This window comes from Acanthopagrus latus, chromosome 8 (assembly GCF_904848185.1).
Source record: "Acanthopagrus latus isolate v.2019 chromosome 8, fAcaLat1.1, whole genome shotgun sequence".
In the NCBI taxonomy this organism is placed as follows: Eukaryota; Metazoa; Chordata; class Actinopteri; order Spariformes; family Sparidae; genus Acanthopagrus; species Acanthopagrus latus.
Window position 1 is genome coordinate 11,098,122 of NC_051046.1, and position 27,709 is coordinate 11,125,830.

Genomic DNA, 27,709 nt, shown 5'->3' on the forward strand with positions numbered 1-27,709 from the left:
ATGAAAATGTTGTTTTTCATCAGTTTTCATCATTTATACTTCATCTGCACTAAGACTGATTTAATACTGGATGTTTAGACTTTCATTTTTGAAATTCTCTAAAACTAAAGTTTTACGAAAACAATGACAGGGACATATGTTAGGGTAGGGAAATATTAGATCTGTCATTTGAATCATTTTGTGGCCTTAAAGTTGTCCAATCATATTCAAATTAACTGAATACACACACACACACACACACACACACACACACACACACACACACACACACACACACACACACACACAAACAGAAACTGAACGACTATAAACTCAAATTGGACTAATTTTAGGCCACAAAATGATATAAATACATATTGTATATATACAAATGAAATAAAACGTCTTTAAATCAGAGCACAAAATACACGTCAAGCAGCCAACTAGATTAAAATTGTTGTCAAAATAGCTGTCGTCAAAAATAGCAACCAAATAAAATATACTGTAATTACAATGCTGATCCTGCTCCCGCCTCTTGTTCTGGTTAGAGCGTGGAAACAGTAATACCTCCCGTCACCAGCAGAGGGGGCGCTGTCCCAAGCGCAGCCACGCCGTCCGGAAGACGAATGTAAATATTTTTGTGACGTTTCATCTCCCGGATCATTCACATCCACCCATTAAGAAGGAAATATCAGTCCCTCCAGCTCGTGACCGCACCGCTGTGTGTCTCCTCCTCCTGTCAGTCCCTGTCCACTAACCCGAGAGCGTGTGTGTGTGTGTGTGTGTGTGACTGTGAGTGTGTGTGAGCGTGTGTGTGTGCGCGCTCCATCCATCGCCCGTGTGTTTGTGCACCAGCTGTTTTCCTTGTGTGCAACATGCAGAAGAGACGGAAGCCGGAGCCGATCCAACTCAACCCCATCCCCGATGGAAACACTATCAACGGCACCGGAGCCACAGAGTGAGTGTCGATATTCATCTGCTGCTGACATTCAGACTGCTCAGTGAGGGGCATTGATAACCATCTGATTGATCATTCATGTCAGATTCGTGTTCAGCATGCAGTAATGGTAACAGTGACAGCTGCTGCAACACACAGGTAGCTGAATATTAGCTGTACAGTGTGTGTGTAAACTTCCTTTTTTAGGTCTCTAGTGTGTGTGTGTGTGTGTGTGTGTGTGTGTAAGCTCTTGGACTGCAGCTAATGATTGCCTCCATTCTTATCGATTAACATGTATTAATTATTGATTGAATAATTGATCGAGCTCCCAGAGCCTAGGCTGAAATCTTCAAATGACTTGTGTCCAAGAAGAGAGGAGGTGCACAGACTGTAGTGACCATTTAGACTAGAAAAACAAATGAAAATTATTGAAAGTCGGTTGAAGTTTTGTACTCCACAAAACATTTCTGGAGCGCAGAAGCTCGTCTTGCTCGATCAGTTGTGTAAATAAGGTCTTTTCAAATTCAATTCAGGATCTCAGGTCTTCCAGAGTTTTGGATTATGCCGGACGGCCTATATGGAGCCATTTATGTTAAAGTCAAGTCAAGTCCCCACCCACTTCAGTTGTTTAGCAGAATGCTGCAGCGTTGTTTTGCCAGAAATGTTTTGTGGACAATAAAACTTCACCTGACTCTCCATCGGCACGAGGCCGGGTAGAAAATGACTGAATTTTTTAATATCTGGGTGAAATTATCCTTTAAATGATTCAGCATACTAGATGGTGATGCATTTTCTGCCAATTCAGTCAAGTTGTTTCACCTCCAGCCAGCAAATCCTCAAATCTTAGAAGCTGGCACCAGTAAATCTTCCTACAGAGGCTTGATTGATCATCACATTGCGGTTGATCGAATCATGCAGTAGCTTAAACTAAATATTACAGCTGCTAAAATGTTCATAATTCCAATTTATGTATTTACTACTATTTCATTACTTGGTTGGTTTACTATTTCATAAATCAGTTCTGTCACAGAGAAAGTCTAAACATAACTGTCAATGGACCTTTTTCACAGCTTGTCATAGCAAGAAGAGCACAAGGTGTGAATAATAACATTATATACAACCACATCCCATTTACAGTTCGTTCCAAGGTCCTGGTTATTGTGCACGCTGACACACTTGATGGAACCGAGACAGCGTGATTAGTCAGAGATTGACCTTTGCAGGGAGGCGGCGTGTAGAATGATATTTCTGTACGTTGTAGAAGTTCCGTGCGGCTCTGTTCCCACCACCGTTTGACTAAAACACAGTAATGGAGATATTAAACTGTTGTGACACCAGCGCTCGCACAGATCTCAGTTCACCGAGAAAAAAGCCCAGCCAGTCCAGCAAACAAGCTGGATCAGTTGAGATGAGAATTACATAACATGTCATCCCTCGTGATGGCTGGCTTCTCTAACATGTTGAAGAGGAGGAATATTTCATTGTTTCATCGTTACATCACCCTCCTGAAGGCCGTTTGGGTCTCTTTGCGATGAATAGCTCAACAAGCAACAGATCAAAATCTTAAATCAGTGTAATTATCCATTAAACACTCAGGTGACTTTCTACAACTCAGCATTTTAGAATGAATTCACAGAGCTGCAACCAAACATTTTTTAATGAACATTATTTTATTTTTTTTATTGATTAATCTTTTTTTGTCTGATCAACAGCATTTAACACAAGCATATGTAGTTTGTTATTATTTAATGCTGCAAGTTTTCACATTTAAGAAGTAGGAACGATCAAATGAAATTAGAAACTGAAGAGCTCTATAAGTCCAATATAGACATTTCTCTGTACACTTTTCTTTATGATATGAGTGGATGTTAAAGACACTTCATGCTGTATATCGGAGGATCAGCTTGTGCATAATGTTTAACAGGGGAGTTGTGCCTTGGCTTTGCTCAGTAGAAGTTGTTGATGATGACATAATGTTTGGCCCGAGCTGCACACATTCCGGCTGCTGAGTCCGAGGAGCAACATGTCACGATGCAGGAACAAGCAGGAAATCAGAGATTTGGAGGGCTTTGTGGTGGAGGGATCCCTTTTCCCACCACAGCAGGAGCTCACAATGTGTGTGTCCAGTAACTCTGCAATATGGTGCACTGTGACACTCCGCCTGACAGGCTGCAGACAGCAAGCCGTTTGGCCTGGTTTTACTCAGACCTCTTTTCCATAAAAAAAGACAGTTTTATCTGGGTCTACGCTCTCAGCCGTCTGAGGCTCTGTGGAAAAACAAATCATGTTTCAGACCAGTGATGGTGGCTGAATGCTCCGCAGGCACACAGATGTCCCTCACACATTTTGTTCCTTAACACTGCACGAAGCAAAACTCCAGCACACCCACACGAAAAAGGAACGGGGATAACAATTGCTGGAGTTACACAGTCACAGCATTACAAGTTAAATTTGAATCATCTAATAATGAACCGTTGTATGTCAGATGAGAAGAAAGCTGTGGCTAAACCTATTACACATAACACAGAACACTATCAGGCAAGAGGTTAGTGCCAAGACTCTGGACCCATCAGGCTTTGATAGTCCACTGAAATGAGTTTTTGAGCAACTCAAGATGTGCAGTGTGTCCTCAAGTGCCCTCCTCATCATATCACCTCAAGTGACGTAAGAGACGAAGAAGCATATTTATGTCTGATTAACGATTTGTTGTCACAGGTGACCAATGCACAGCTAATCTCGCTCGAACGATGGAGAAGTCAGCTGATCCGTGGGCACAACCGAAAGTGCAGAACGTAAATGTCTAACAGGACATTATACAGTGGTTCTGCAGAGGACGGAAGAGATGGAAGGGAGCTTTCTTTGTGCAGAGCTGGATCACTGCAAAACATTCACACGCCAGTGGAGAGGAGGACTGAAGTTTGTCAGGACTCGGTCCAGGATCTTGTTGTGCTATAACTTAATATGTATAAATTAAATAATGTCACAAAAGACATGACCACACGGTCTCATATTATCATGATCGATGTATCACCCAGCTGTCGTACATGGCCGCAGGTGTTTCAGCCTCCTCTCTCAGATCCCATACTATTCTTGTTGGTGTGCTGAGTTTGACGACCTCATGTAATTCCCAGCAGAGCTCCACCCATCAGGCCCTCTGCGCAGCTGATGTCTCATCTTGTCATAGCAGAAAAAGCACAGGTGTTACTAATGACATTAACAATGGCTCTGTACTATTCAGACATCCCTGTCAGTCAGGGCAGTGTGACAGTGAGCCGGCACGCACATCGACAGCACCCGGAAACTAGAGCCCCTAAATGCAATTCGGCCGTCGTTTATTTTATCACGTCCCATGGATGTAAGGATGATAGAACATAATGGTATCAAAGAATGTCTCAGGTAAACCCTCCAGTGTTTATACAGTGGGGAGAAAATGATCGTGTTTCGAAACACGCACTTATAAACGAGCACATTATTTTTGGACGAGCTCACAGGAGGATTCGACTCTCATGCTAGCAGCACAGGTGTTGCATATTGGGCGCAGATTGAGCTCAATGCGATCGATGAGCCTCTCATTGAAACCAGACCATTCCACTCTGGCGAAAAGGAATTGCCATTACTGCCCGCCAAATGCTTTCTCAGCGTGAAATGGCTGGCAGCCATGGGGGAAGTGTACTGAGTGGCCCGCATGATGCCAGCCAAGCATGTAATATTATCAGAGGAGATCTGAGAACAAATAAAAACAACCTGCTCTGGTGTAGACCGGCTCTGGCAATTTGCTGTTTGCTCAGATCTTGGATAAGATCCCACTATCACATATATCCAAACTTACACAATATGGCTGTGAATATGTATAGTTTCATTATTCACAGAGGTGTTGCTTTTCAGGTGAATGGGAATAAAAGCAAGTGTGAACGTGCGAAGAAGAAAGTCAATGTTCAAAACCTGCACAGCACCCACAGTCCTGCTGATTCTTCATTCATTAGATGCCACTCATGTTTCCTGTGTTACCACAGAGGAACTGTCACTTGTTTTTTTGCACTTAGAAATATGCACGCTTGATTGCAATAGCAGTAATTCCCCTTCACTCTAAACACTGCTGTGTCCTTGCAGACAAAAAAAAATCAGGCTGTCCTTGTAATTCATCAAACTGTACTTATTTGTGAGCATTTCAGAGTGCAAAATCTTTCTGTTAAAAAGTTGTTGTTTTTTTTTCTTGGATCCTTAAAAGATAAACTGACCCAAATTTGAAAATTCAGTTATGGAAAGTTGAGCGAAGTTTTGTGGTACACAAAACATTTCTGGAGCTTAACAGAAAAACGGCGTTGCAGCCTTCTCCTTGACAAATGTTAGCAAACAACAAAAAGAAAAAAACATATAATGGCTCCATAAAGCTGGCCCTGTGTAATCCAAGTCTGCAAAAGGACAGTGTTCCCAAAGTGATTTGAAAAAGACTTTACACCACACTTACATTTTAAAAGCTTTTACTGTAGCTGCCAAGTTAAAAGTGTTTGCAAAGAATCTTGGGATATGTGAGGCCACGAAGGATAGTAGCGGCGTATCCTCCAAAAAGAGGGAGAAGAAGTCTGCATTTGCGGGCTGCATTTGGAGGAGTTTTCGAATTGGGACAGCCGTCGCGCGGCGTTGTGACATAATTGGCCTTCAATTACGGCCTCTGAAGGATGCAGTCCCTGAATTGAGACACAGCACCTGTCTTTACCGGGTGCGTCAAGGGTCAATTTTTGTGTCCTGGGGGCTTCCAGACACATGGTTTACACCAGATGAGCTGTATGGAGCCATTTTTTCTTTTTCTTCCTTGTTTTTATTAAATTTTAAAACAAGGCCCCATCTATTTCAGTTGTTTAGGAGAGCGCAGCATATGCTGTTTTGCTCTGACGTTCCAGAGCTGTATTGTAGACTACAAATGTCATGTGGACGAGTAAGTAATGACAAAAGTTTCAATTTTTGGTGAAGTTGTCCTTTAATAACCCACACTTGTGACCTTCACCAGTCGAACCATTGGCAGCCGTCTTGAAGTAGTGTAGTAGTGAATAGTGTGTAGGCCTCACAGTTTATCTGGATTCATTTATTTTGATTCAGTAGCTAAAAAAATGTCTGTTTAACAGTTCTGCAACATCCTATTCTAGCTAACCTTACTAGGTGAACATTTAACAGTGTAGGAAATACATGTAGAAGTTAAAGAAACCCCGGTCACAAGGCAAAACCATGGATATGTGGCTCACAATCACATGCGTATTTTTGTATTGTAAAACAGCAGTGCCTTCTTCTTTGCAGCACGTTACGCCCAGATGAAGAAACATTGATTCTTTTGCATGCAAGTTTGTATTGGATGTCCTTGGACATTGTGTGGATGGAGCACAAAAGGCCAGCGTCGTGCTCACTTCTTCCTGCACCCAGAGGCAGGCGGGGGGCTGCGCTGTGCAGCTACTGTAGTCCCTCCCACCTGCGTATTGTGTTGGAGTGTGTGTTTCAGGCTGCTCTTCTACTCAGTATCTCCGGCCTCCTCCGCCCCCAGCTCTTGTCGACAAAACGCCCACGCTACCCACAGCCAACTCAAACTCAGCACCTCGTCTCCATGGATATGCAGGGCCTGCTGTCAAAAATAAAACCACTTAACCCTCTCGCTGCCGTGCGTTTGAGCAGTGGAGAGAAGAGCATCACTGCCCTGCTCTGGCTGCTCTCAGCTGAGTCGTGATCAATTACAAAGATTTCGGGAAAAAAAAAAAAAAAAAGCATAATTACCACTGGGCTTGAAGAAGATGTGCTTATTAGTATCATTTTATCATGCAAACATTAAAGAAAATAAATAAAAACGGCACTTAAACCAAACTTTGTAAGAAACTGAGGACAAACACCTGACAGGAGCATGCACACTTGCTTTTAGCTTTTAACAAACAGATACTGAAAAACACTTCAAAATGCTAATTTGAGCTTGTTTCTGTTCATTTACATGAACAGACAAATACACCTGTTGGAGTTTTCAAATTCACGTCTCTGACACGACCACTCGATCTTTAAACAACCTTCTTATCAAGTTTGTGATAAAAGCTTAGGCCGGTTTTGTGTCGCAGTGTTTCAAGAGGAGAGGTCAGAACGTCAGAACAGTTTACTGTGTAGTTGATTTCTCAAGGAGATGCATCACCATGACAACAGCATCAGGGGAGCGGTGACAGCACTCAGAAGAACCTCATATCCGGACCTGGGAAGGAACACTGAAAGAGAACCTGTGACACTTTCTGTCTTCCTGCTGGGTCTTTGGGTGGTGGTCATTGTTCCTAGAGACTCGTGCAGTAGTAGTCATCATCACACACCAAGCACAGCAAGTCTGTCCTCCAAGGTTTTATGTATGTAAGAGATACAGGAGATCTTGGTGCACTGAGCATTGCCTCATTTGGGAGAAAGAACATCTGCAAAAATTCAGGGCCTCCTTTTATTTCGGGAAGAATTCTCTGGTGATACGTGCATTACACATCTGTCTTCATCATCTGTCTCAGAACAAACTTGGAGGCGCTGCAGAAGAAACTAGAGGAGCTCGAGTTGGATGAGCAGCAGCGCAAACGCCTGGAGGCCTTTCTGACGCAGAAGCAGAAGGTGGGTGAGCTGAAGGACGATGACTTCGAGAAGATCTGCGAGCTGGGCGCAGGCAATGGAGGGGTGGTCTTCAAGGTCTCCCACAGACCCTCCGGTCTGATTATGGCGAGGAAGGTAAGCAGGGGGCTGAGTAAAGGCACGACTTTCATGAATACACTGTGAAAAACTGCAGTTTTCTTCGGTATATCAGACAGGCATTGTTTTTTACAGGCGTCTATCCATATTGGCTGAAAAGTTTGAATGACTAACCAACACATGGGCCCATAAATCCTCACATTTTTTCTCAATATCATAACATGTATTGTATCGAGTGTTCGTGCATGTGTGCGCACAAGAACATGATTAATGTCCTTGTGTTCAAGTTCTGTGTGACATGAGAACAGAAATAAAACCTGTTTCCTGTTTTCCAGCTGATCCACCTGGAAATCAAACCAGCCATCAGGAACCAGATCATTAGGGAGCTGCAGGTGCTGCACGAGTGTAACTCGCCCTACATCGTAGGCTTCTACGGGGCTTTTTACAGCGATGGAGAAATCAGCATCTGCATGGAGCATATGGTACTTAATCTTTTCAATATGTAATGGCTGCCGGTGTGTTAGCGCAACGTTCACTTTGGGTGCTTCAAGTGTGTGTTTCCTTGTTTCTTTCCAAGACCAACCACCTTTAATTCACAGAGACCAGTTTTGTTGGTTGAATGATTATTTTTATGCTCTCCATATTTCCCCGTCCCTGCTGGCTGTAGGACGGCGGCTCCCTGGACCAGTCGCTGAAGAAGGCAGGCAAGATCCCAGAGCAGATCCTTGGCAAAGTCAGCATCGCTGTGGGTAGCTCCGACACCTCTCCTACCAGTTTGCTGCTCTGGTCGTCACACAACAGCTATATTTGTTTGTTTTTTCTATCGCTGATGCATATGCATTTGTAAGTTATTTCTTCTGCACTATCAAATAATCAGGACCTCGACTCGACTGATATGAATTATTTGTCTTTCCAGGTCATTAAGGGGCTCTCTTACCTGAGGGAGAAACACAAGATCATGCACAGAGGTCATTCATTTTTTTTCATTAACTGGAAGATGTTAGGAAGATAATCAGATTTTTAAAGGTTACATGGGACACAGGAATAGTAGTGTTTGCTTTAAATAACCTGAGGCAGAGTATAAGAATACATGGACAAGATGTTTGTTGCACTCAGTGTCGTACACAGGGATGATGAAAGGAAGCACAGCGGGTATCGAGTCTTTGCAGCAGTTTGTTCTGTGTTGCTCACTGTTCCCTGTTGAACACTTGCCCATCATGTTCCCTAATATACTGCATGTCCCTCTTTCAGATGTGAAGCCCTCGAACATCCTAGTGAATTCCCGCTGTGAGATCAAGCTGTGCGACTTTGGAGTGAGCGGACAGCTCATCGACTCTATGGCTAACTCCTTTGTGGGCACTCGCTCTTACATGTCTGTGAGTTAAAAATGGACACGCTCCTCCTTTCCTGCTGCTCTCATTCACACGTTATTGTTAGGACATTATTTAAGATTCCTGTTATGGGTAGGATTTATAGTTCTGGGGCGATTAAAGTCTTCAATTCAGATTCTATTTACTCTTTACTATTTATTTGCTCTAGCCTGTTTTTTTGTCAGGATTGCTTAAATTAATGATCTGATTTCATGTGTGTTGTGCAGCCAGAGCGTTTGCAGGGCACCCATTACTCTGTCCAGTCGGACATCTGGAGTATGGGTCTGTCCCTGGTCGAAATGGCTATTGGACGCTTCCCCATCCCGCCGCCTGATGCTAAGGAACTGGAACAGATTTTTGGATTCCCAGTGGAAGGGGAGGCAGCCGCCAGTGAGTCCTCCCCAAAGCCTCGACCTCCTGGGCGACCAGGCAGCTGTAAGTCTGAGCAGACACTGGTTGATTCTGTGATTCTGCAGAGTGGCTTTTTTTGAATGAATTTTATATAAATATTATATATATAATATATTATATACATACACACACACATACATATATTATATAAAAATAGTGTGTTACATGTATTTTTCAAGCCCTTTATCTAAAATCCGTACACTATTCAGACCTTCAAAACACTACATTATAATTCAAACGTTTCCATGGAAGCACCTGTTGGAGCCCTTTCAATGAAGCATTGTCATGAAGTGACATCTATTGGTAGCCTTGAGTGGCAAGTGCTGAGAACACAGTGACTGATGGCAGAAGCTGATATCTTTTCTTTTTATTCACCTCCCAGCATACGGACCTGACAGCAGGCCACCGATGGCTATATTTGAGCTGCTTGACTACATAGTAAACGAGGTGAGTTTGCCGACTACGACCACATCTTGGCATGTTCAGGGTTCATATGGCTTCTCCCCCCCAAGCTCTGTCACGGTACCTTAACCAAAACTTTCCAGACCCTCAGAGTCTTTGTCATCCCATCTAAACTGTAACTACAGATTGCGTAAAATAAAGTTTAAAGATTTATTTTATAACCCTTTTGAATATTTTTGGTTTATGTTATTGATTGTGTAGATTGTGAAAATCAAGTGTTTTTCAAGGAATATATTTAATTTTTTATACATAACCATGAAGAGAATAAGAGTTAGACCATAAGACTTGAATTAACTGACTTTATTCGAACCCTGCATGATGAACATACTCGATAGGGTACACTGTGGGTGTGCATTTGCCTGCAACTTGATCAATTCAGTGCTGACTGAACCTTTTGATTTTCAGCCTCCACCAAAGCTCCCCGGGATATTTGGCCCCGAATTTCAAGACTTTGTGAATAAATGGTATGGATGAGACATCTTTGAACCATCTTCTCAGCACCAATATTAACTGGCATGAACTACAACTGAAGATAGACATCTGAAAATAAGACATTATGCCACCTAGTGGTGTTAAAATGCACTACACTCCCATTTCTCTTACAGCTTGATAAAGAATCCTGCAGAGAGAGCAGACCTGAAGCAGTTGATGGTGAGTGAGCAGTTTGTATTTACATCATCCAGAACTTTTTTGCATCACAACCAGTTCACACTTGTTTCCTTTTCTTCAGGTGCATCCCTTTATCAAACAGTCTGAGGCAGAGCAGGTTGACTTTGCTGGCTGGTTGTGCAGCACCATCGGACTCAATCAGCCTGGGACACCCACCCACGGTACAGCGATGTGAGGCCCCGTACTGCCCACAACATATCCCAAGGTCCTCCAAACGAATGGAGTTGTATTATGGGTTAAATGTTTGTTTATATTGAGTACTTAATGAGTTTTAAAATTGTGCAATCAATAGTTGTATATTTAGTGTACACACCTACATGCCAAGTGAAATTAACTATACACTAAATTCTCAAGGCTATGTTGTAGGCCTGCCTGAAAAGCCATCTTTTCTAATGAATCCTATAATTACAAATGCTGCTCAACCTGTGTGCTTGATATTCCTCTGTACCCTGTGTCCTTACAGCGCAGACAGATTACAATCTTTGTTAGCTTATGTGAAATAAATAAGTCTTGTGAATCAAAAACTTTGAATGAGAGGTCTGACTCATTTGTTTCAACCAACCAATTTATTCATCATTGAACTCGAGTATTTAAGAAGATCGATGAATGAATGCCTTTGGTTTGGCAGGTGTTCCCTTTGTCATGCTTCTTGCCGTCTTGGTGCAAAGGTTCCGTCGTTAATCTTCATGCTGTAATGACAACATAAATCCAGTTTTAACAACGTGAACTTCTGCTGAACTGTACGTTTTTAAGAAAGGTGTCGCTCAGGACTTCCTAATAATCAGGGTTCAGAAACACGGACCTGAAGTGGAAAATCATCATGGTTGACAAGCTAGAGTTGATTTCAAAAGCTGAGCGGCGCTTACTTAGGTGTACGACGTGCACTATGGATCCCCTCGCTCTTCAGGATCCTTTTCAGGCGTGTGTCTTCTGCATTAGCAGGCTGGAATAAGACATACGGAATTAAAATCAAATAGGAACTTGTGAAAACAGGAAAAGGACAACATGTGGCTCAAACTCAGAACTTCGTTAAATATCACAGAATTTCAGAAACACGGACCTGAAGTAGAAAATCATCATAGTTGAGAAGCTAGAGTGTATTTCAAGAGCTAAGCGGTGCTTACTTGGGTGTACGATGTGCTCTCTGGATCCCCACACTCTTCGGAATCCTGTTCGGGTCTGTGTCATCTTCTGCATTGGCAGGCAAGAATAAATAAGGCATTTAGAATTCAAATCATATAGGAACTTGTGAAAACAGGGAAAAAGGCATCTGATGGCTCAAACTCAGAACTTCTTTAAATATCACAGAATTTCAAAAACACGGACCATGAAGTGGAAGCTCATCACTGTAATAAGATTAACACTGACGTAACAGTGTGATTGCTCCTTAAGTACTCACTTGAATTCCGGGGAAGCAGGTTTATGCAAAGTGCCAGATGGGGGCATGCCTCAGGAGGTTCCGTTGGTTCAGTCTACAATGATACCTTCAAAAAAAGAAAAAAAAGTTTTATTATTAATCACCAGGTCGAGAGTCAGTGTTTCCTCTTGAATCACACATTTGAACAACACACCTGGGATATTTCTGAAGGCTTTGGTGGCACCAGCATCTTGCTTGTAGATAACACAGGATCCTCCATGTCGAAACCATATGCGATTCTTCATCTTACCCATAGAAGCATCTTTTCCATTACTCACTCCTGTGTTGCAGCTCTCCGTGTTTGGAGGGGGACCATGCAGAGGAGTTGCCAAAAAAAAAAAAAAAAAAACCCTACCTTTATAAACACACATACCATCTATAACAAACCCGTCATCCCAGGTCATCCAATTGTTGGACTTACATTATGGTACCAAGTGATTCAACTTTGAATCAAATACAGGCCTGCCTCAAAAGCAATCTTTTTCCCTAATGATCAAATTCCTTTAGGTTTCTGATGTTACAAATGGACACCTTTAAAAGACAAAGATAAATGCAATTTCAGACCAATTTCATGTTGACACAGACAAACTCCAGCCTGCTTTCTGGAGATTGAGTTTGGTAGTGATGTTTACTTAAAATTTGACTTCCTTCCACTCTAATGCCTTTATAACCAAACTTCCCAATTTGGTTTCTTGCATTAGAAGCAGTAGGCTTCAAATGTGTAATCAACAGACTGCAACCAAAGGCAAAATGTTCGAGTATTACATGAAAGTAATGTTTACAGTTTTAAGACATTACCCATAATTTGACACTTTGATAGATTAGGTCATTGGTTCCATGTCGGGTTTGTTTCAAAATGTTCTATTGCATAAACACAAATTTCCCATAAAACACTTAAAAATTTGACTTAATGATAGTTTTAAAATACAGTAGTTTCAAATTACATTACATTTTTAAGACCTGTCAAAAAAGGTCTATTGTTCAGATAACTGTATTTTTATGCTTTATCATCTGGAGTCCTCATAGTGAAGACAGATTAAAATCTTTGTTAGCCTATGTGGAATAATGTCTTGCGAATCCAAATTGGAATGACCAGTCGACTCATTCTTTTGAACCAACTGATTTATTTAACTGAACTCAGGTCTATAAAAGACTGACACTTTATGCCTTGGGTTTAGCGGGTGCTCCCTTCTTTCCAGGCTTTCTCTTGGGTTTCAGCATCTTAGCCTTGATCTATGGAGAGAACAGACAATGTTGTAAAGCCACAGTCAACAATTACAGCATTCAATTTTTGCTTCCATCAGGAATAGTTCAGGCTCTTACTTTAGGGTCATGCTTGAGGATGGCATGACGTCTTGCTGTCTTGGCATAGGGGTTCAGTTTGAGCATTATCCTCAGGTTCTTCAGAGGATTCTTCTTCAGTACTCTGCGGCTGATCTTCTTGCTGCAATGACAACATAATCCACCCTTAACACTGAATTTCAGCTGTACGGCAAGTTTTGTTTCATCAGTGTCGCTCAGGACTTCCTAATAATCAGGGTTCAGAAACACGGACCTGAAGTGGAACATCATCATAGTTGACAGGCTCAAACTAATTTTTAAAAAAATTTTTTAGTGGTACTTACTTAGGTGCATGAAGTGCTTTCTGGATCTCCTCGCTCTTCAGGATCCTGCTCAGGTCTGTGTTGGTCATCTTGTGCATGGGCAGGCTGAAATAAAACAACGTTAAGAATTCATTTCCTCATGCTCGACATTAATGAAACAAACATACAAGTCCTTTATGGCTCAAACTCAGAACTTCGTCAGATATCACAGAATTTCAAAAACACGGACCATGAAGTGGAAGCTCATCACTGTAATGCGATCAACACTGGTTTTACTTTTCCTACACTTCGACTGCTCCTTTAACACTCACTTGTAGCCCTTCTTCAGGGAAGAAGGTTTACGCCAGGTGCCGTACAGCTCATCCAACTTGCGGAAAGCACTCTCGGTCCAGATGCAGAAGCGTCCAACGTGACCACCAGGGGCAAGCCTCAGGAGGTTCAGTTTGTTCACGTTCTGCAGAGTGATGCCTTGAAAATATAGACCAACAATTAAAATAAACATTGAAACGCTAAATTGAGTCATTATACACCTGCACAGATACACAACTATACCATCTACAGAAAAGCAGTGTTTCTGCTTACATCACTACATTGACTGACTAAAGCTTTAACAAAATATCACATTTAACCAAATGACCCACCTGGGATATTTCTGAAGGCTTTAGTGACACCAGCATCTTGGTTGTAGATGATGCACGGTCCTCTGCGTTGGATGCGCCTGCGATTCCTCATTTTACCCTTACCAGCACGCATGCGCTGAGATGCGTAGACCTAGAATAGAAAGTTTAATTTAAATATGCTATTAAGTGTCTTAAACTCATGCTTTTACCACAAGCAGATGACCTGTTTAATTAGTCCTACAGAAAGTAACACGTTCAGTTTAACAGTCATGCTATACTCAGCCAGTGCTGCAGTCAAGGGGTGTGTGTAAAAATAAAAAGATTCTTGCTCTGTTCATACAATATGAATATCAAGTCCATCAAATACATTTCAAGCTTAAATGACCACTTTAACTTTGCATTCACTGTGTTTTACATCCATCATGGAGTACAGTGCCAAACATGTCGATTACCTTCTTGATGTCATTCCAGGCCTTCAGCTTTTTCAGCAGCAGCACTGCCTCCTTGGTCTTCTTGTATCCCTCAACTTTGTCTTCAACCACCAGTGGGACCTCAGGGATTTCCTCGATGCGGTGTCCTAAAACACAAGAGCCACTGTGTCAAACAGCTGTCCATATACACACAAAGTTCTTATGAATGTCAAAGTCTACACTGTTACCAGAGCTTGCTCAGAATTTAGAACACATCAATTTCCTGTGACAGCTTAATGACAGCAGGCAACTGTCACTGTTCACCGGATCAGACGCAAATTACACCATCATGGCAAGTCAAGTGTTGTTGCTGCACTTTTTAAATGTTAATATGAATATTTCATTATAAAAATATATTTTCCAGATAACATAATACTTGACATGGACTTCTGGGCTGTACCTTTGGACATGACAAGAGCAGGAATGGCAGAGGCAGCCACAGCAGAGCAGATGGCATAGCGCTTCTGGGTGGTGTTGATCCTGCGGTGCCAGCGGCGCCAGGTTTTGGTGGGGGCAAACATGCGACCTCCACGACACATCTAGGTCAAAGTCAAGGAGGTTGGCAATTTCTGAAGTAGCACAAAAAGTTATCTACCCAATACCTGCTCAGACTCTATTGTTCGTCAACCATCTGTGCCAGCATATGACAGTAGGCATTCTGTCACTGATCACAGAGTCAGACGCAAATTACACCATCACTGCAAGTCTTTTGATTTTGTTGTTTGCTTTGGTACTTGGTCTAGTAAGTAGGAAGAAAAAATGTACAGCATGATTTCTGTCCAAAAGGATACATTTCCAAAAGCACCCTGGCCAGAGCGGTGAGTACCACCACCCCTCACACGAGGGATACGGGCCACAGCTCTTCCTGTACCCCAGGACTCTGCACTGGTCTGGTGACCTAAAAGAAGCAAAATTACACATTACAATTGACAAAAGAAGCTGGATTTTGATTACATGCGCTCAATTGCCACTTTACAGACTGTTCAGCTCTGATGACAAAACTTAAACATGCAAGTTTGGGACAGACATATACACCCACCTGCCAGTTCGCTGACTGCATAGGGCTGGCGGTTGTTCTTGCGCATGTTGGTGTGAACAAAATTCACAACATCAGGGCGAATTGGAGCCTTGAACACAGCAGGCATGACAACATTCTTGCCTGCAGTTTCTCCTTTCTCGGAGTACACCGAGATCAAGGGTCGGGCACAGGCCTAGAAAGCAAGATGAGAATCAATAAATTTGCCAGCATTATAATGTTGGGGCACCCATTAACTGTTGGTAGAGCAGAGGCTTCTTCCTCCCTGCAAGTCCAGGCCTAGGGCCCTTAGCTGCGTGTCAACCCCTCTCATCCTGTTTACTGTCATCTCTGAAGCTGTCCTATCAATACAGCCATACAAAGGCCAAAAACAAATACAATGTTGAATTTGAAATGGCAAATGCACACTAAAATGTCAATGGCTCTATTATTACTGATTACTGGAAGATTACATGACTTGAACGACATATTGCATCGATCATGTGCAATCAGACAAACATCTAACGTCAAAGCCAGCCTAATGTGACTCCTGGCAGCTGTAACGTCAAATCAAGTTTAACTGTATAAGAGGCAGCACAGTCTACATATTTACGTTACGAATTTCTAAAGAAAAATCCACTGAGACATCTGCGGCTGTTAGCCTTAGCTTAGCTCTGTTCTGCTAACGCGACTTAGCAAGCCGGTTTAAAAGCTTCACTTGTCCGATCAGTGCAAGTTGCGTTGACGCTGTCAAAAATATCAATACACCTGAACGCCACGACTACTTTCAATAGCTAGGAAAATATCGATGTCATCTGAATAAGCGGCATCTGCTACCAACTTGCTAGCGATCTACTACTGAACTTTCAACACGTGTAACCTGGTTGAACCATTGAAGCTATTCGTCCAAAATGGCTCCTCGTGTTAGCTTTGCTAGCCGGGACCATTACAACTCACTGCTCAATAAAATGTGAAAATAAGCGTCTCAAAGACAGAAAGTACCGACCCATTTGTAAAGATCAAACATCGACACAAGTCCCATACATAATACAGCATGTTACTGAGGATACGGGTATATTTTCTCACCATTTTCGTTATTTTATTTTCGGCACGCCGGAGAACACACTCCACCTGGTATGGCGGCCACAGTGAAAAGGAAGTTGGTGAATGACCCAGACTGGGTTATGCCTCCGCCTCGACGAATATCACTTCCGCCGACAGATTTTTTTTCGCACGTTTGTTTTTCTTACCGAGAAGAAACACACGCGAGAAAATTCACAATAATTAGGTAAACAATATCGCTGGCATTCAGTCCAATTCTCAATGCTTGGCAAAATCACTGTAAACTTTGTTGATACTTCTGGGACTATTTCTTTACGCCATCTTGGCGCATGATGAACGTAATGGCCGAACTATTTTCTCAGTAATATTCTTTTCCTTAAATCACAATTTAATTTGTTTACATTTTGCATTTTATTTGTGGTGACGTTTTTAACAAACGTTCCTGACCCCGTTTATGAATTTCTAATGTGTAATTTTATAACGATAAAGCGATGACCTGCGACCTCGTGACGTCGCCGCCTTAGTGAGCGCGCGACTGTCAAAATATCAACAGTAGCAGCCAAAACTTCGCTGGGGTAGTGTGTGAAAAAAAACAGTTAACTTTTGTATTTTCCCCTCATTCTCTGCTCTGTGACAGAACAGCTGTTCTATATATTCCTCCAATGGGCTCTAAGGTGATATCTAACGCGAAGGAGTTTTATAATATTCTGCGGTGAGTTTAGTTTCGGATGCTTTACGTCACTAATCTTTAGCTTTTCTTGGCTAACATCAAATTAACTTCAGGCAGTGGGTGCGTTATCAGCCTGTTAGCTTATGTTCACTCTTCGATTAACTCGATAACCCCTAGATACTGATCTTGTCGAAGTAATATTAATTTTTATTGTGTCATTTTTGCTGTCTCGTTTGGAAGGGCTCTTCAAGGCGGGGAGCGCAATGATCCGTGTACATTTGAGGTAATTTCAATGAAGCTAAAGTAAAAATATGTCGCAGTTTGATGTTTCTTACTTATCTGTTATAACAAAGCAGTGGTGTTGATACGTTATCTGTTGGGTTTCAGGAGGATATCCAAATGTTAAAGACTAATGGAGACAGAATCCCTATACTCAATATGTACTGCGGCAACCAGCCAGTCTTCATCTGTGAAAAAGCTGTGAGTAATGTAAATGCTGCCTACGAAAGGATTACTGTGTTATGTGTAAACTTAGTAAAAGAGAACATGAACATCGTTTTGCATTTCACAAATGTAAGGAGTTTCTTTGTGTATGGTTCCTCTGATGAATCGCCAATTGCTTATGTTTTTTTTCTTCTGAAAAACCTCCCAGTATAGATCACCATTGAAGGATGTTTTTATGTTTTAATTTCACAAGGTTCCCAAAATGCATGAACCTGAAGATGAAACACCAAACTGCACTGGTGGTGATGAAGCTGATGATAATGATGATTATGTTACTGCTGACGGTGATGCCAGTGCTCTCCAGACAGAATTGGTACCAGAGCCGCTCACAATCATGAAAGCAAGGTGATCATGCAAATGAGTTTAATGCTTCATCCCAATGAAACAAGTGTTTGCAGGCTTGCATAACACATGTAGTGTATATAATCTGACAAACAAAATGTAACATTTTCTTTCTCTTTTTACAGGCAGCTGCTGTCTTGGTACACATTATCTCAAAATGTAAATGTTTCCGCTGTGGAGAACAACCCAGCCTTACATCCTCTGTGGGTGCGGTGTGACATGTCTGATCCAGCTGGAACAACTTGGTTTGGAGCTGAAACAATTTGCATGGGCAACAAAGTGTCTGGTGTCAAATTATACTCTGTTACCTGCAAAGGTATAGCTCAAATTATTTTGCACTTCTTTGAATAACCCACACTTGAAATATTTTTAGTATAGTAATATCTGTTTATAACTGATGCTCCTGTCATGTCCATGTTTCCGTCATTTTTTTTCATTCCAACTTAAATTTTATTAGGCTCAACAGTTGACAAAAAATCTCTCATAACCTTGGATGAGCTTAAACAAGAGCACAGGAGAAGGTGTCATCCATCCTCGGTAAGTGAATGCGCATCCTCTCTTGTAAGTCAATGTGAATTGTTGGTCATTCACTTACATCTGTCATCTTCCAGATGGCGATTAAAGGCAGTGCCAGATTCCTCTTGTTAGGCTCCACTGTTGTTGAAAACACCCTGATTAAGTCACAGACTAGTGTGACGGTTGATTTCAAATGGAGCCATGTGGAGAGTGTCCTTGAGACCCCACCCCTGTCCTCTACAGCAACACTGGTAAGCACCAGTGTGTCACACTCAAAACATACTCACTCTCTTCCATAAATGCTTAAAGTTATAGATAGAAGGTTTAATTTTAAAGTACAAGTTTTTTTTATTTTGTTAATGTTCACATACAGAATATCAAAGTTGCCTGTGGGGAAATGAGGAGCCCGATGTTTGAGATGTACAGGGAGCTAGAGTTTCTTCAGGTTTGTGTCCCACAGTAATCTGAGATTAGTGACCATGAGTATTAATAGACAGATGAAGATGTACATTTATCAAATTTCATGATATTTTAGACTCTTGCTGATGGCTTGAGAACTGGTGAGACTGAATGGATGGAACCTTTGGAAAGCACATCAGCTGTAAATCTGACCAAGGCCTTCCTAGAAGGTACCTGCTTGATTAAAATCTCTGCATTTTCTCAATCTCGATGATTTATTGCAGACAAGTAAATAAGGTAACTTTCCTGTCAAACTCTTCTTTCAGAGCTTCAGAACACTGCAAAGACACCACAGGACCAGGCTGCAAAACCAGCTGAGGTATGATGGTGTTAAAAGCAAGAGTTTCTTCACAGATTCATTCATTTCAGAATGAATGTTGTAGCTGTCTTACCTCTTCATCTTTTGTTTAAGGCCACAAAGCTGAAGTCTGAGAAGGACGATCCAATTTTCAACTCTCTCTTGGAACGAGGCGATTTGGATTTTGTGGAGCAGCTTTGGGTTCGGATGAGAAAGAGTGAGTTGATTCCTCTTTTCAGGAAACTAGGATTAATTTGATTGGTTAGTTTGAATCTTTACAAACAGAAAGCAGCAATAAAGCAATTGCTTTTCATCAAAGGTGTGATTTCATATCAAGACATCGGCGACTGCCTGAAATTGGTCACTGAAGCTCTAAGATACGGTGACATCAAACCCTGGGTATGAAAAGATGTTTCAGTAAAGTTTTCATCACTGGGAAAAGATTGAGTTTTGTTGTGTGTTAAGTTATATTTTGTTTTACTTCCTCCAGATCCACAGAGACAGCAGCAGCTCCCTTAGCAAGCTCATCCTGCAGTCCTACCACAAGCAGATCGATCATGTGTCTCTCACAGGGCTCACCCCTGTCAACATGCTGCTAGAGATGGGTCTGGACAAGATGAGAAAGGATTACATCAACTACCTAATTGGTAATCTTCTTTTCATACCTCTGAATATCTGTATAACTCTGTTTCTATTAAACAATTCCAAGCTTCACAGTCATATTAAACCTTACTGCATATGTTAAAACACAAACTATGCTTTGATATTCAACTGCAACTGTTTTTTTTCTTCAGGTGAAGAACTGACAACGCTAAACCACTTGGTAAGCATATTTGTTTTAAACAATTTTCATGACAGCTACTCTCAAATGATTAGAGTATCAAACTAGAGTATTCTGAGTTTTGATATTTTTTAATCCGTAGTGTTATTACCTGAGCACAGACATAGATCTGCAGGAGCAAGTGATCCGACTCAGGAAACTGCACCATCTGCTGGAAATAATCTTGACCTGCAGCACTTTCCTGGGTTTGCCCTATGACCGACTCTTCCTTCTCACACAGTAAATCACTTTTGATTTTTCCAGTGATGTGTGATGTGCAAAAATGTACTTTCCTGAAGATGACAGTAAAGTAAAAAAATGTGTTTCTCATAGATCAAGTTTGCAGCACTACAAGACATACCCATATGATGAGAACCACGAATTCAAACTGCAAATTAAACCTGCGCTCATCAGTCATTTCTACCAGAAGTAAGAACCCTTTGCAGCTCACCCACTAAATGCTTCATTACAACCAAAGAAAACTGTAAATTAAATCAAAATGTTTGTTTTTTAATTCATGTTTTAGCACAAGCTAGTAATTGGCTTCAGCTAGTGTCAAAAAGGTGAAACAGAAGGTACGACGTCCGTAATGGATGGTAGAGCTGCAACATGTACTCTAGAGATGATTAATTGCAAATATTTTAATAATATGATAAATGTTATCAGTTTGTAAGCAAAAGTGTTAAACATTTTTTGGTTCCAGCATCTTAAATGTAAGGATTTGCTGCTTTTCTTTGTCATATTCTGACATTTCTGAGTAAATTAAGGGTCTTTGGGGTTTGGACTCTCAGCTCAACTCTAGTTGAAACCCTAAACAGTTTTGTCTCATCCTCATCATTGTGTGCATTCCACAGAGAGCACCCAGTAGTGTGGGGGGTTGAGGTGTCCAGTGGCAGCGGTGCTCGTGAGGTCAGGACATCCTTACAGCTGAGTGACAGACCGCTGGTTGATCACGTCATCTTTGACACAGGTGATAATAATGCACCACTCCAAATAAAGTACTTGCCATATAGTTACAAGTTGCCTCTATCCCAGTTTACAGCAGAGGTATTTTCTTCTGTCATTTTTCTGACTTCAGATTACACAAATGACACGGTGAATGGGGGCAGCGAGGATCCGGCCTTTTTCTCCACCATGGTGTGCTGCGGTCTCGCCAACTTTGCATGAACTTACACAGAGCACAACTGAACAACAAAGGATGTGTTTATTGTCATTTTTGATGCTTTCATCAGCAGTTAACATGTTTTTTAAATAGAGGAAAAACTAGCCAGACAGCAGACAACCGTAGGATCAGCTATTAATATACTGTATTTTTGTCTGACGTTTTAAAAGAACAACTTTCAGTCCTTTGTAAGTATTTTCTGTGATGCACAATTGCTTCCTTTACCTCTGTTTAATATAGGGGTCAAAAGAAATTTTGCCAAACAGCTCCCAGTTGTAACCAAATGAAAACACAACGTACAGTGGACCACAGGGGTTGTTTGCAATGGTAATATTCCACAGCAATATTGTAAAATCCAAAAATGTTGCAGGACTATCCACACTGTTTGAGTGTCTTGTACTAAGTTCATCATTGTAGGCTAAACAGCAACTGTATGCACATCAAATTGATGAAGTCAGTAATTTTCTTGAAATTCAGTTCGAATAATGTATTTATGTTCACACGTGATCCAATAAAGAAAAGTGGCACCTACAGTATAATTGTACGTGATTGTGTTTTGGTGCTTGTGAATGTCAACGTGCACACAGCGAGAGCTCCTTTTTAGTTCCGCCTCCGCAGCAGGAACATGAGGAAGATGGCACTGAGCAAAATAGAGAGCGTGCACACAGTGGGAACAACGATCTCAGTTACCATCTCCATGTGGCTGGTCAGAGGGTCTGCAAAGCACACATACATAAACACACATTAACAACTTGCTAGCATTGTTACGTAGCTCAGACACTACGTATGAAGCGGGTAATGATGCTCAAGCACAGCACTCAAAGGGTTAATCATTTTTCCCTCTAATTAAATCATCTTTTGTCTGATTTATAGTGAGCATGAGTGATTCCTTACCATGTATAAGTCTTAGAATATTGGCAGCAGTACTCCGCTGTTCCTCTAATAAAAAGAGAGAAAGTACTCAGAGTTGATTAACGGCACTTTAACCCTTTGAGAACTGCATGCAGCTACTGGGGAATATTTCAGAAAGCAGTTCTCGCAGCATAGATAACTTTTAAAAATCCAGTGAATCATTTTCTAAAACCTTGTGTTGAAGTTTTCTACATTTAATTCAGCTCTCTCACAGACAGTTTCACTGGTTTCGTGTTATCTGGCTGTGTTATCCTGCTTTGTGAAATACCCCGTGGGCACAAGTCCACAGATAAGCCTCATGCTTACTGAGTTTTTGTCAAAGCTGCCGTGCTGTGAAATCAAAAGGGCTGTTCTCAGCCGCAAATTAGATTTAAGCACACCAGATAAATGATGACGTAGTTGCACACATCTCTTGTGTTAAACGGCAGAGGCTTAATTCTGTTAGATTTAAAAACCACACAACCACAAAGCAACAACAAAAGATGACATTAATGGAAGAGATATACCCTCAAGTTCTAAACTTCATCATGCACTGGCCAAACCTTTGGCATTTCTGCATGTTCCTTGGATTTTCTTCTAGCTGGAGGGGCAAACAAAGAAGATATCTCAGATATTCTGTTAGAGATTATCTTCAGAGTTTTATATTTCCATCATTCCTCTTAAACTAATAATTTGCTCATGTGTTTTCTGAGGTGTTTTAAGAACAGCAACACATAATAAAGTCAAATTATAATTCTGGATTTACTGTCATTCATAAACTATAGGTATGTTTTCTGTTATTTAGGTCAGAATCTTTTTTTGTTTACCCCAGCTAGTTGTTCACATCTGATCACTGGTAACATGGTCAGGGATGGTTTTGACGAACTGACCTGCAGCAAGTAGCTGGTTACTAGAAGAGCAGGTCTCAACAGCCTTCCTCCTCCAGTTCTCAACCTGTGGGAGTTTACAGTGCAGTCATCACTGACATTATTTTAAGCATTAACTAATTAATTCATTATTTTCATTCAGTCATTCAGTATCTGAAAAGTCTGTCTTGGGAGGAGCAGAAGCGGGGCTTTGTACCTCTCTCTGATTGGGAAATCCATTGGAGCTGATGATGCGTTTGTAAAACTGAACAGAGGCTTTGGGATAGCGAGGCTTGTTTTTGTTCCTGAAGTCCACATAGTACAAGCCGAACCTCTCAGAGTAGCCTTCATCCCACTCAAATTTGTCCAGCAGGGACCACGCAGTGTAGCCCTTCACATTGGCTCCATCTTTGATAGCTGAGTGACAACATAGAGAATAGAGTCAGATTAGACTTAAATATGTATTTTCTTCTAATTACCAAACATTAGAAATACACAGGTGCTTATTCATATGTGAGTTCATTTACGAACAGTGCTGAAAAATGAGTTCATTCACTGAAGTACTGTGCTTCTTTTACATTTAACACACATTAAAGGGTGTTCACATGTCTTAGGGAGTACTACTGCATATGTGAAAAAATATAAGCTGTATTATATAGTCTTTTGAGGCTCCAGAGGAAGCTGCTTGTCATCTGATGAATCGCCTCCAGTGATGGCACTCTGTGGCTAAATTGCATTGTGGGTAATGTGGGCACCAGTTTTTGAAAAAACTGTCCAATGGTCTAGCATTGCACTCTTTAAACACTGTTAGACTTATCAGGGACAGTTTAAAAACAGCTTATCAAAACTGATACCACAGAAGCAGAAATTATGTGATGCAGTACCATATTACTTGTCCAGCCAGTAGTATACAAAGCATCTAAAATTGGCTCTACACTGAAACAACGAAAATTGCTACAACTTGTTACATAGAGCCCCTTTAGGTACATTTTGCTGATATTACCACTGCTGCTCACCTTTGAGCATCTCATTGATGTAGTCTTTATAATACTGTATCCTCCAGTCATCACAAAGCTCTGTGCACAACATCTTCTCGGAGACTCCATTCTCGGTCACATAAACTATGGGGTTCCCATACTGAGTCTGGATTGGGAAAAACAATATGATGTGCAACAAGTTCTTTTAATGTAATTTCAATGCGGGTGCTCATTTCAGGTAAATCATAAATGTCAGCAAGTCTGTTTGGTCACCTTGACGAAATTAAGTAGACGTCTGAAACCCCATGGCACAGAGTAGAGCCACTCAGACCCAGGATCAGGCCATCGCGGGTCTACCAGCTCAGCCAGGTCACGGTCAGTGAAGTAGCTGCCGCTGCTGCGACCAGAAGGGTTGCTCTTTTGGGTGATGTAGCGGGTGGTGAAATGGCCGATGCCGAGGAAATCGCAGGTCCCCTTGATGTAGCTTTTCTCTTGGGGGGAAAATGTTGGCAGGCGAGACGTCCCGAGGCCCTGTTGGACACTCTTCCTCCCTGTGCACATAGATACAAGTAAGTGATTAGTTAACTCCCTTATATTTCTTCAGGATTAACTGTTAACAATGTGTCCTACCAATGAAGTCTTTCATCACTTGAGGGTAGTCTCCATGAAAGATGGGTGTAGCAAACCAGCCCAGGTAGAACTGGACGTATCTCTCAGCTGCTTCGATGTCTTTCTGGTTGCTGATATCCACCGGCTCTCCCCAGTCTCCAGACAGAGAAATGCCAACAAGACCTGCAGATGTAGAACAGCACCTCTCAGCACTAAGACAGGTAATGAGTCAATATGTTGCTTTCAAATGTTTGACCTTGGTTACCTTTTTGTTTTGCCCTCCACTGTGTGTCATAACTGTGCCAAACTTTAGCGTGGGCCTATAAAAAAAAAAAAGATGAAAAGATGTTATGAATATTATTTCAATTAAAAGTGGAATGGAGTGGAATCAAAGCGTTTATGACAGCTGAATAAAAATTTGTTCTCTTACCTTAATTATGTGATGGGCAGCTCTGTAGGCCCCTGTGCCTCTCAGCCGCAGTCCAGGAGCATGCTCACCTGTCTCATATCCTTCAACTGCCACAGACTGAGGCAGAGTATGGAGTGTGATAATGGGACCATCAGTAACAGGTAAATACATGTTCATCCAGAGATGTATATGTACCATATGTGAATGTGAAACCTACCCATGGATTGTTGAAAGTGATCCAGTTCTTGACTCGGTTGCCAAATCTCTCGAAGCACAGGTTGGCAAATTCATTGAAATGATTGACCATGGTTATATTCTGCCATCCACCATATTTCTCTTGTAAGACCTGGAAAAGCAAAGAATACAGTCACCGAGTAAGAAGAAGCGTAAAGGCTGAAGTCAAGGATTATCGATATTTTGTGTACCAACCTGTGGAAGGTCCCAGTGATACAGGGTAACAATAGGAGTGATCTTGCTCTCCAGTAGGAGGTTGATGAGCTCGTCATAGTATTGTATTCCTTTTTCATTTATGTGATCGGCTGCAAATGGTATCAAAGTGCACAACTCCTCAGCTTTAGCAATTCAATTCAATCATACATGTCACTTCAGGTTCAAAAGGCTTGAATCAGCAGCAGTTACTCACACTTTATGCCGGTGGGGATGATTCTTGGCCAGGATATGGAGAAGCGATAGTGATTAAGCTTCAGTTCCTTCATCAAAGAAACATCATCCTGCACAACACACATGCAGACAGATGAAGGAGTGAAATATTTTGATCCCCTTCCTATTTTCTCTCTTATCTCTCAGCCACACCACAGCTGATCACCTCACCTTGACTTTGTGGTAGCCCTCACAAGAGGAATCCCCAGTGTCGTTTTGTTGGATTTTTCCTTTCTTATGACTGAACACGTCCCAGATGCTTAGTCCTTTTCCATCTTTGTCCCAGGCTCCTTCGGTCTGATAGGCTGAACTGCCGGCACCCCACGAAAATCCTAGCAGAGACACAACCATTCAGCTCTGAGGTAGTTGACCAGTTTTTGAGGAGGGATACCACCAGTTATTAAAATGCAACATCATGTGTTTACCAGCTGGAAAAGTGCCATAATAGAAGGAGCCGTGGTCGTTCTTTGTCCAGTCGAAGTCCTCAGCCGAAGACAGACACAGCACCAACACAAGCACATGGCACACACTGAATGCACAGCGGGGCAGCATGGTACTCCTGAGCCTGCAGCACAGTCACTGTCCGGTTCTACTCCAGTCTCTCACTGATGTCTGCACACAGATGAGAACCAAACAGCATCACAACTAAATCACAATAGCAATTCAGCACTTAATCACACACACACACGTTTACATCTGTCTTTTCCAAAAGTATAAGTAAGAAAATTGTTTTGATATAAGCACGATAAACTGTCAGTTAACAGTCTGAAAGCATCCAATGCGATGAACTACGTGGGGGTCCCGCATCCATAATGTAGAGCCAAATACCCCCTTTTCAAACTCAATGGAGTGTGAGCTCATCTTGCTGAGGCAGACACATCCCATAGAAACTGTGGTTTTACCTCTGTAAGCAAAGTTAATGTTAGAGAGGTTGATATATTTACGGTGCACAATCACACGACAGTGGGTGCACACACATATAGAATAAATGCATATATGGCATCTTTCAGAACCTAATTTGATATAAGGATGCAAAGAGCACTATTTCTTACATTCTCATGGTTCATATCCAGATTTAATTGGTCACATCTCTAAGAAAAAAAATACATTTCTCTTTGTAAATAATTTCAATTCCAGCTTTTCAGGAGCATTGTGACACATTTCAGTCCTATGATCTAACAAGCATGCAATCAGCTAGATACATAGTATTTATCATGTAATGCAAAAGTGAAGGCACTGCACTATGATGGTCTTAAATCAAAAATATGATAAAAGTTTGATCAAAGAGCCTAAAAAAATTCATGATCCTGCAATTGTGAACACTTATTTTTTACCTTTGTTTTCCCTCAGATGTTTTTCTCCGTAAAGCAATTTTGTTTTAGTATTCCTCCTGCAAATAACTAACTCCATCCAAAAGAATCCATAACCATGGCAAGATAAAACTAAATTCACAAAGCCAATGTACTGAATAAGATGTCCAATTACCTGTGTCCCTTATGAAAAACTCATTTGCATCAGGTGTGTGTGCTGAAGCCTGGGTAAATGAGAGCCCTCCTCGAACAGCGGACCATGTAGAAAGCCGTCTATATCTATTGGTGCAGTCTCTATTGTACAATGCCTGTTGTAGCACCACCCTTCTCCAGAGCTGTCCCGGCTGTCAGTGTGAAAGCTGGACTTATTGTGAGGCGCACTGTATTGTTTTAGCTGTTTAGAAATTGCTGAATGGGTTGCGGATGGAAAGTGTTTGCACTGCATAACCCATTTGCCTGGGTCAGGTTAGGACACTTTTACATAGGTATTAAGAAACCCCCCCCCCCAAAAAACAG

The 27,709-nt window shown here is 41.6% G+C and overlaps 4 protein-coding genes, 1 long non-coding RNA gene and 7 other non-coding genes across 19 annotated transcripts; 2 read left to right on the plus strand and 10 right to left on the minus strand.

The window, feature by feature from the left end:
• The first annotated feature begins 628 nt into the window (after positions 1 to 628).
• Positions 629 to 11,039, plus strand: map2k1 (mitogen-activated protein kinase kinase 1). Its single transcript, XM_037108181.1, has 11 exons — positions 629 to 937; positions 7,429 to 7,639; positions 7,936 to 8,082; positions 8,268 to 8,345; positions 8,517 to 8,568; positions 8,852 to 8,976; positions 9,198 to 9,405; positions 9,764 to 9,828; positions 10,249 to 10,307; positions 10,449 to 10,494; positions 10,574 to 11,039. Exons 1-11 carry the CDS (start codon positions 855 to 857, stop codon positions 10,685 to 10,687), a joined length of 1,188 nt encoding a protein of 395 aa, XP_036964076.1. The 5' UTR covers positions 629 to 854; the 3' UTR covers positions 10,688 to 11,039.
• Positions 10,778 to 11,905, minus strand: LOC119024937. The gene is made up of 3 exons (XR_005076647.1): positions 11,637 to 11,905; positions 11,379 to 11,455; positions 10,778 to 11,201 (listed from the first exon to the last, which is right to left on the minus strand). It is a non-coding gene; the product is annotated as an uncharacterized LOC119024937 (long non-coding RNA).
• On the minus strand, positions 11,273 to 11,339 carry LOC119025186. Its single transcript, XR_005076726.1, has one exon. It is a non-coding gene; the product is annotated as a small nucleolar RNA SNORD18 (small nucleolar RNA).
• LOC119025183 lies at positions 11,527 to 11,597 on the minus strand. Its single transcript, XR_005076724.1, has one exon. It is a non-coding gene; the product is annotated as a small nucleolar RNA SNORD18 (small nucleolar RNA).
• Positions 11,793 to 11,864, minus strand: LOC119025182. The gene has a single exon (XR_005076723.1). It is a non-coding gene; the product is annotated as a small nucleolar RNA SNORD18 (small nucleolar RNA).
• Positions 11,906 to 13,033: 1,128 nt separating the features above from the next.
• rpl4 (ribosomal protein L4) lies at positions 13,034 to 16,880 on the minus strand. Its single transcript, XM_037108183.1, has 10 exons — positions 16,725 to 16,880; positions 15,663 to 15,834; positions 15,415 to 15,521; positions 15,024 to 15,162; positions 14,606 to 14,730; positions 14,175 to 14,304; positions 13,845 to 14,001; positions 13,555 to 13,638; positions 13,253 to 13,373; positions 13,034 to 13,162 (listed from the first exon to the last, which is right to left on the minus strand). Exons 1-10 carry the CDS (start codon positions 16,725 to 16,727, stop codon positions 13,091 to 13,093), a joined length of 1,110 nt encoding a protein of 369 aa, XP_036964078.1. The 5' UTR covers positions 16,728 to 16,880; the 3' UTR covers positions 13,034 to 13,090.
• LOC119025187 lies at positions 13,443 to 13,509 on the minus strand. The gene has a single exon (XR_005076727.1). It is a non-coding gene; the product is annotated as a small nucleolar RNA SNORD18 (small nucleolar RNA).
• LOC119025184 lies at positions 13,717 to 13,788 on the minus strand. Its single transcript, XR_005076725.1, has one exon. It is a non-coding gene; the product is annotated as a small nucleolar RNA SNORD18 (small nucleolar RNA).
• LOC119025189 lies at positions 14,819 to 14,918 on the minus strand. The gene has a single exon (XR_005076729.1). It is a non-coding gene; the product is annotated as a small nucleolar RNA SNORD16 (small nucleolar RNA).
• On the minus strand, positions 15,227 to 15,326 carry LOC119025188. Its single transcript, XR_005076728.1, has one exon. It is a non-coding gene; the product is annotated as a small nucleolar RNA SNORD16 (small nucleolar RNA).
• Positions 16,881 to 17,201: 321 nt separating the features above from the next.
• Positions 17,202 to 22,004, plus strand: zwilch (zwilch kinetochore protein). 4 transcript variants are annotated; one of them, XM_037108175.1, is made up of 18 exons: positions 17,204 to 17,412; positions 17,611 to 17,653; positions 17,758 to 17,850; positions 18,065 to 18,219; positions 18,342 to 18,532; positions 18,674 to 18,753; positions 18,828 to 18,983; positions 19,106 to 19,177; positions 19,268 to 19,361; positions 19,458 to 19,510; positions 19,604 to 19,706; positions 19,809 to 19,888; positions 19,980 to 20,136; positions 20,284 to 20,312; positions 20,413 to 20,549; positions 20,643 to 20,738; positions 21,164 to 21,279; positions 21,388 to 22,004. In XM_037108175.1, exons 1-18 carry the CDS (start codon positions 17,363 to 17,365, stop codon positions 21,474 to 21,476), a joined length of 1,794 nt encoding a protein of 597 aa, XP_036964070.1. In that variant the 5' UTR covers positions 17,204 to 17,362; the 3' UTR covers positions 21,477 to 22,004. The 4 variants fall into 4 exon arrangements, with proteins under 4 accessions (XP_036964067.1, XP_036964068.1, XP_036964070.1 ...); XM_037108176.1 differs by having other exon boundaries at positions 18,068 to 18,219; XM_037108172.1 differs by having other exon boundaries at positions 17,202 to 17,412; positions 21,164 to 22,004.
• On the minus strand, positions 21,495 to 27,574 carry lctlb (lactase-like b). 5 transcript variants are annotated; one of them, XR_005076645.1, is made up of 15 exons: positions 26,309 to 27,574; positions 26,055 to 26,215; positions 25,867 to 25,954; positions 25,653 to 25,762; positions 25,441 to 25,569; positions 25,245 to 25,340; positions 25,080 to 25,134; positions 24,836 to 24,997; positions 24,479 to 24,756; positions 24,245 to 24,371; positions 23,446 to 23,645; positions 23,253 to 23,316; positions 22,890 to 22,963; positions 22,366 to 22,410; positions 22,100 to 22,187 (listed from the first exon to the last, which is right to left on the minus strand). XR_005076645.1 is itself a non-coding variant. In XM_037108177.1 (14 exons), exons 1-14 carry the CDS (start codon positions 26,433 to 26,435, stop codon positions 22,072 to 22,074), a joined length of 1,758 nt encoding a protein of 585 aa, XP_036964072.1. In that variant the 5' UTR covers positions 26,436 to 27,574; the 3' UTR covers positions 21,495 to 22,071. The 5 variants fall into 5 exon arrangements, 3 of the variants coding, with proteins under 3 accessions (XP_036964072.1, XP_036964073.1, XP_036964074.1); XM_037108177.1 differs by lacking the exon at positions 22,890 to 22,963 and having other exon boundaries at positions 21,495 to 22,187; XM_037108179.1 differs by lacking the exon at positions 22,366 to 22,410 and having other exon boundaries at positions 22,055 to 22,187.
• Between the last annotated feature and the right edge of the window lie 135 nt (positions 27,575 to 27,709).

Excerpts from the sequence above, each read along its gene's own strand:
- map2k1 (XM_037108181.1), top strand. The coding sequence starts at position 855 with ATGCAGAAGAGACGGAAGCCGGAGCCGATCCAACTCAACCCCATCCCC. Across the intron at positions 8,083-8,267 it reads GCATCTGCATGGAGCATATG|GACGGCGGCTCCCTGGACCA; the intron begins GTACTTAATCTT and ends TGCTGGCTGTAG. Across the intron at positions 10,308-10,448 it reads CAAGACTTTGTGAATAAATG|CTTGATAAAGAATCCTGCAG; the intron begins GTATGGATGAGA and ends TTTCTCTTACAG.
- rpl4 (XM_037108183.1), bottom strand. Across the intron at positions 15,163-15,414 it reads GCCAGGGTGCTTTTGGAAAT|ATGTGTCGTGGAGGTCGCAT; the intron begins GTATCCTTTTGG and ends ACTTTGACCTAG. Across the intron at positions 13,163-13,252 it reads TCCTCAAGCATGACCCTAAA|ATCAAGGCTAAGATGCTGAA; the intron begins GTAAGAGCCTGA and ends TTCTCTCCATAG.
- zwilch (XM_037108172.1), top strand. The coding sequence starts at position 17,363 with ATGGGCTCTAAGGTGATATCTAACGCGAAGGAGTTTTATAATATTCTG. Across the intron at positions 19,707-19,808 it reads TTGGGTTCGGATGAGAAAGA|GTGTGATTTCATATCAAGAC; the intron begins GTGAGTTGATTC and ends TTTTCATCAAAG. Across the intron at positions 19,889-19,979 it reads ACGGTGACATCAAACCCTGG|ATCCACAGAGACAGCAGCAG; the intron begins GTATGAAAAGAT and ends TACTTCCTCCAG.
- lctlb (XM_037108177.1), bottom strand. The coding sequence starts at position 26,435 with ATGCTGCCCCGCTGTGCATTCAGTGTGTGCCATGTGCTTGTGTTGGTG. Across the intron at positions 24,998-25,079 it reads GTGGAGGGCAAAACAAAAAG|GTCTTGTTGGCATTTCTCTG; the intron begins GTAACCAAGGTC and ends CTACATCTGCAG. Across the intron at positions 24,372-24,478 it reads GTCTACTTAATTTCGTCAAG|ACTCAGTATGGGAACCCCAT; the intron begins GTGACCAAACAG and ends TTCCCAATCCAG.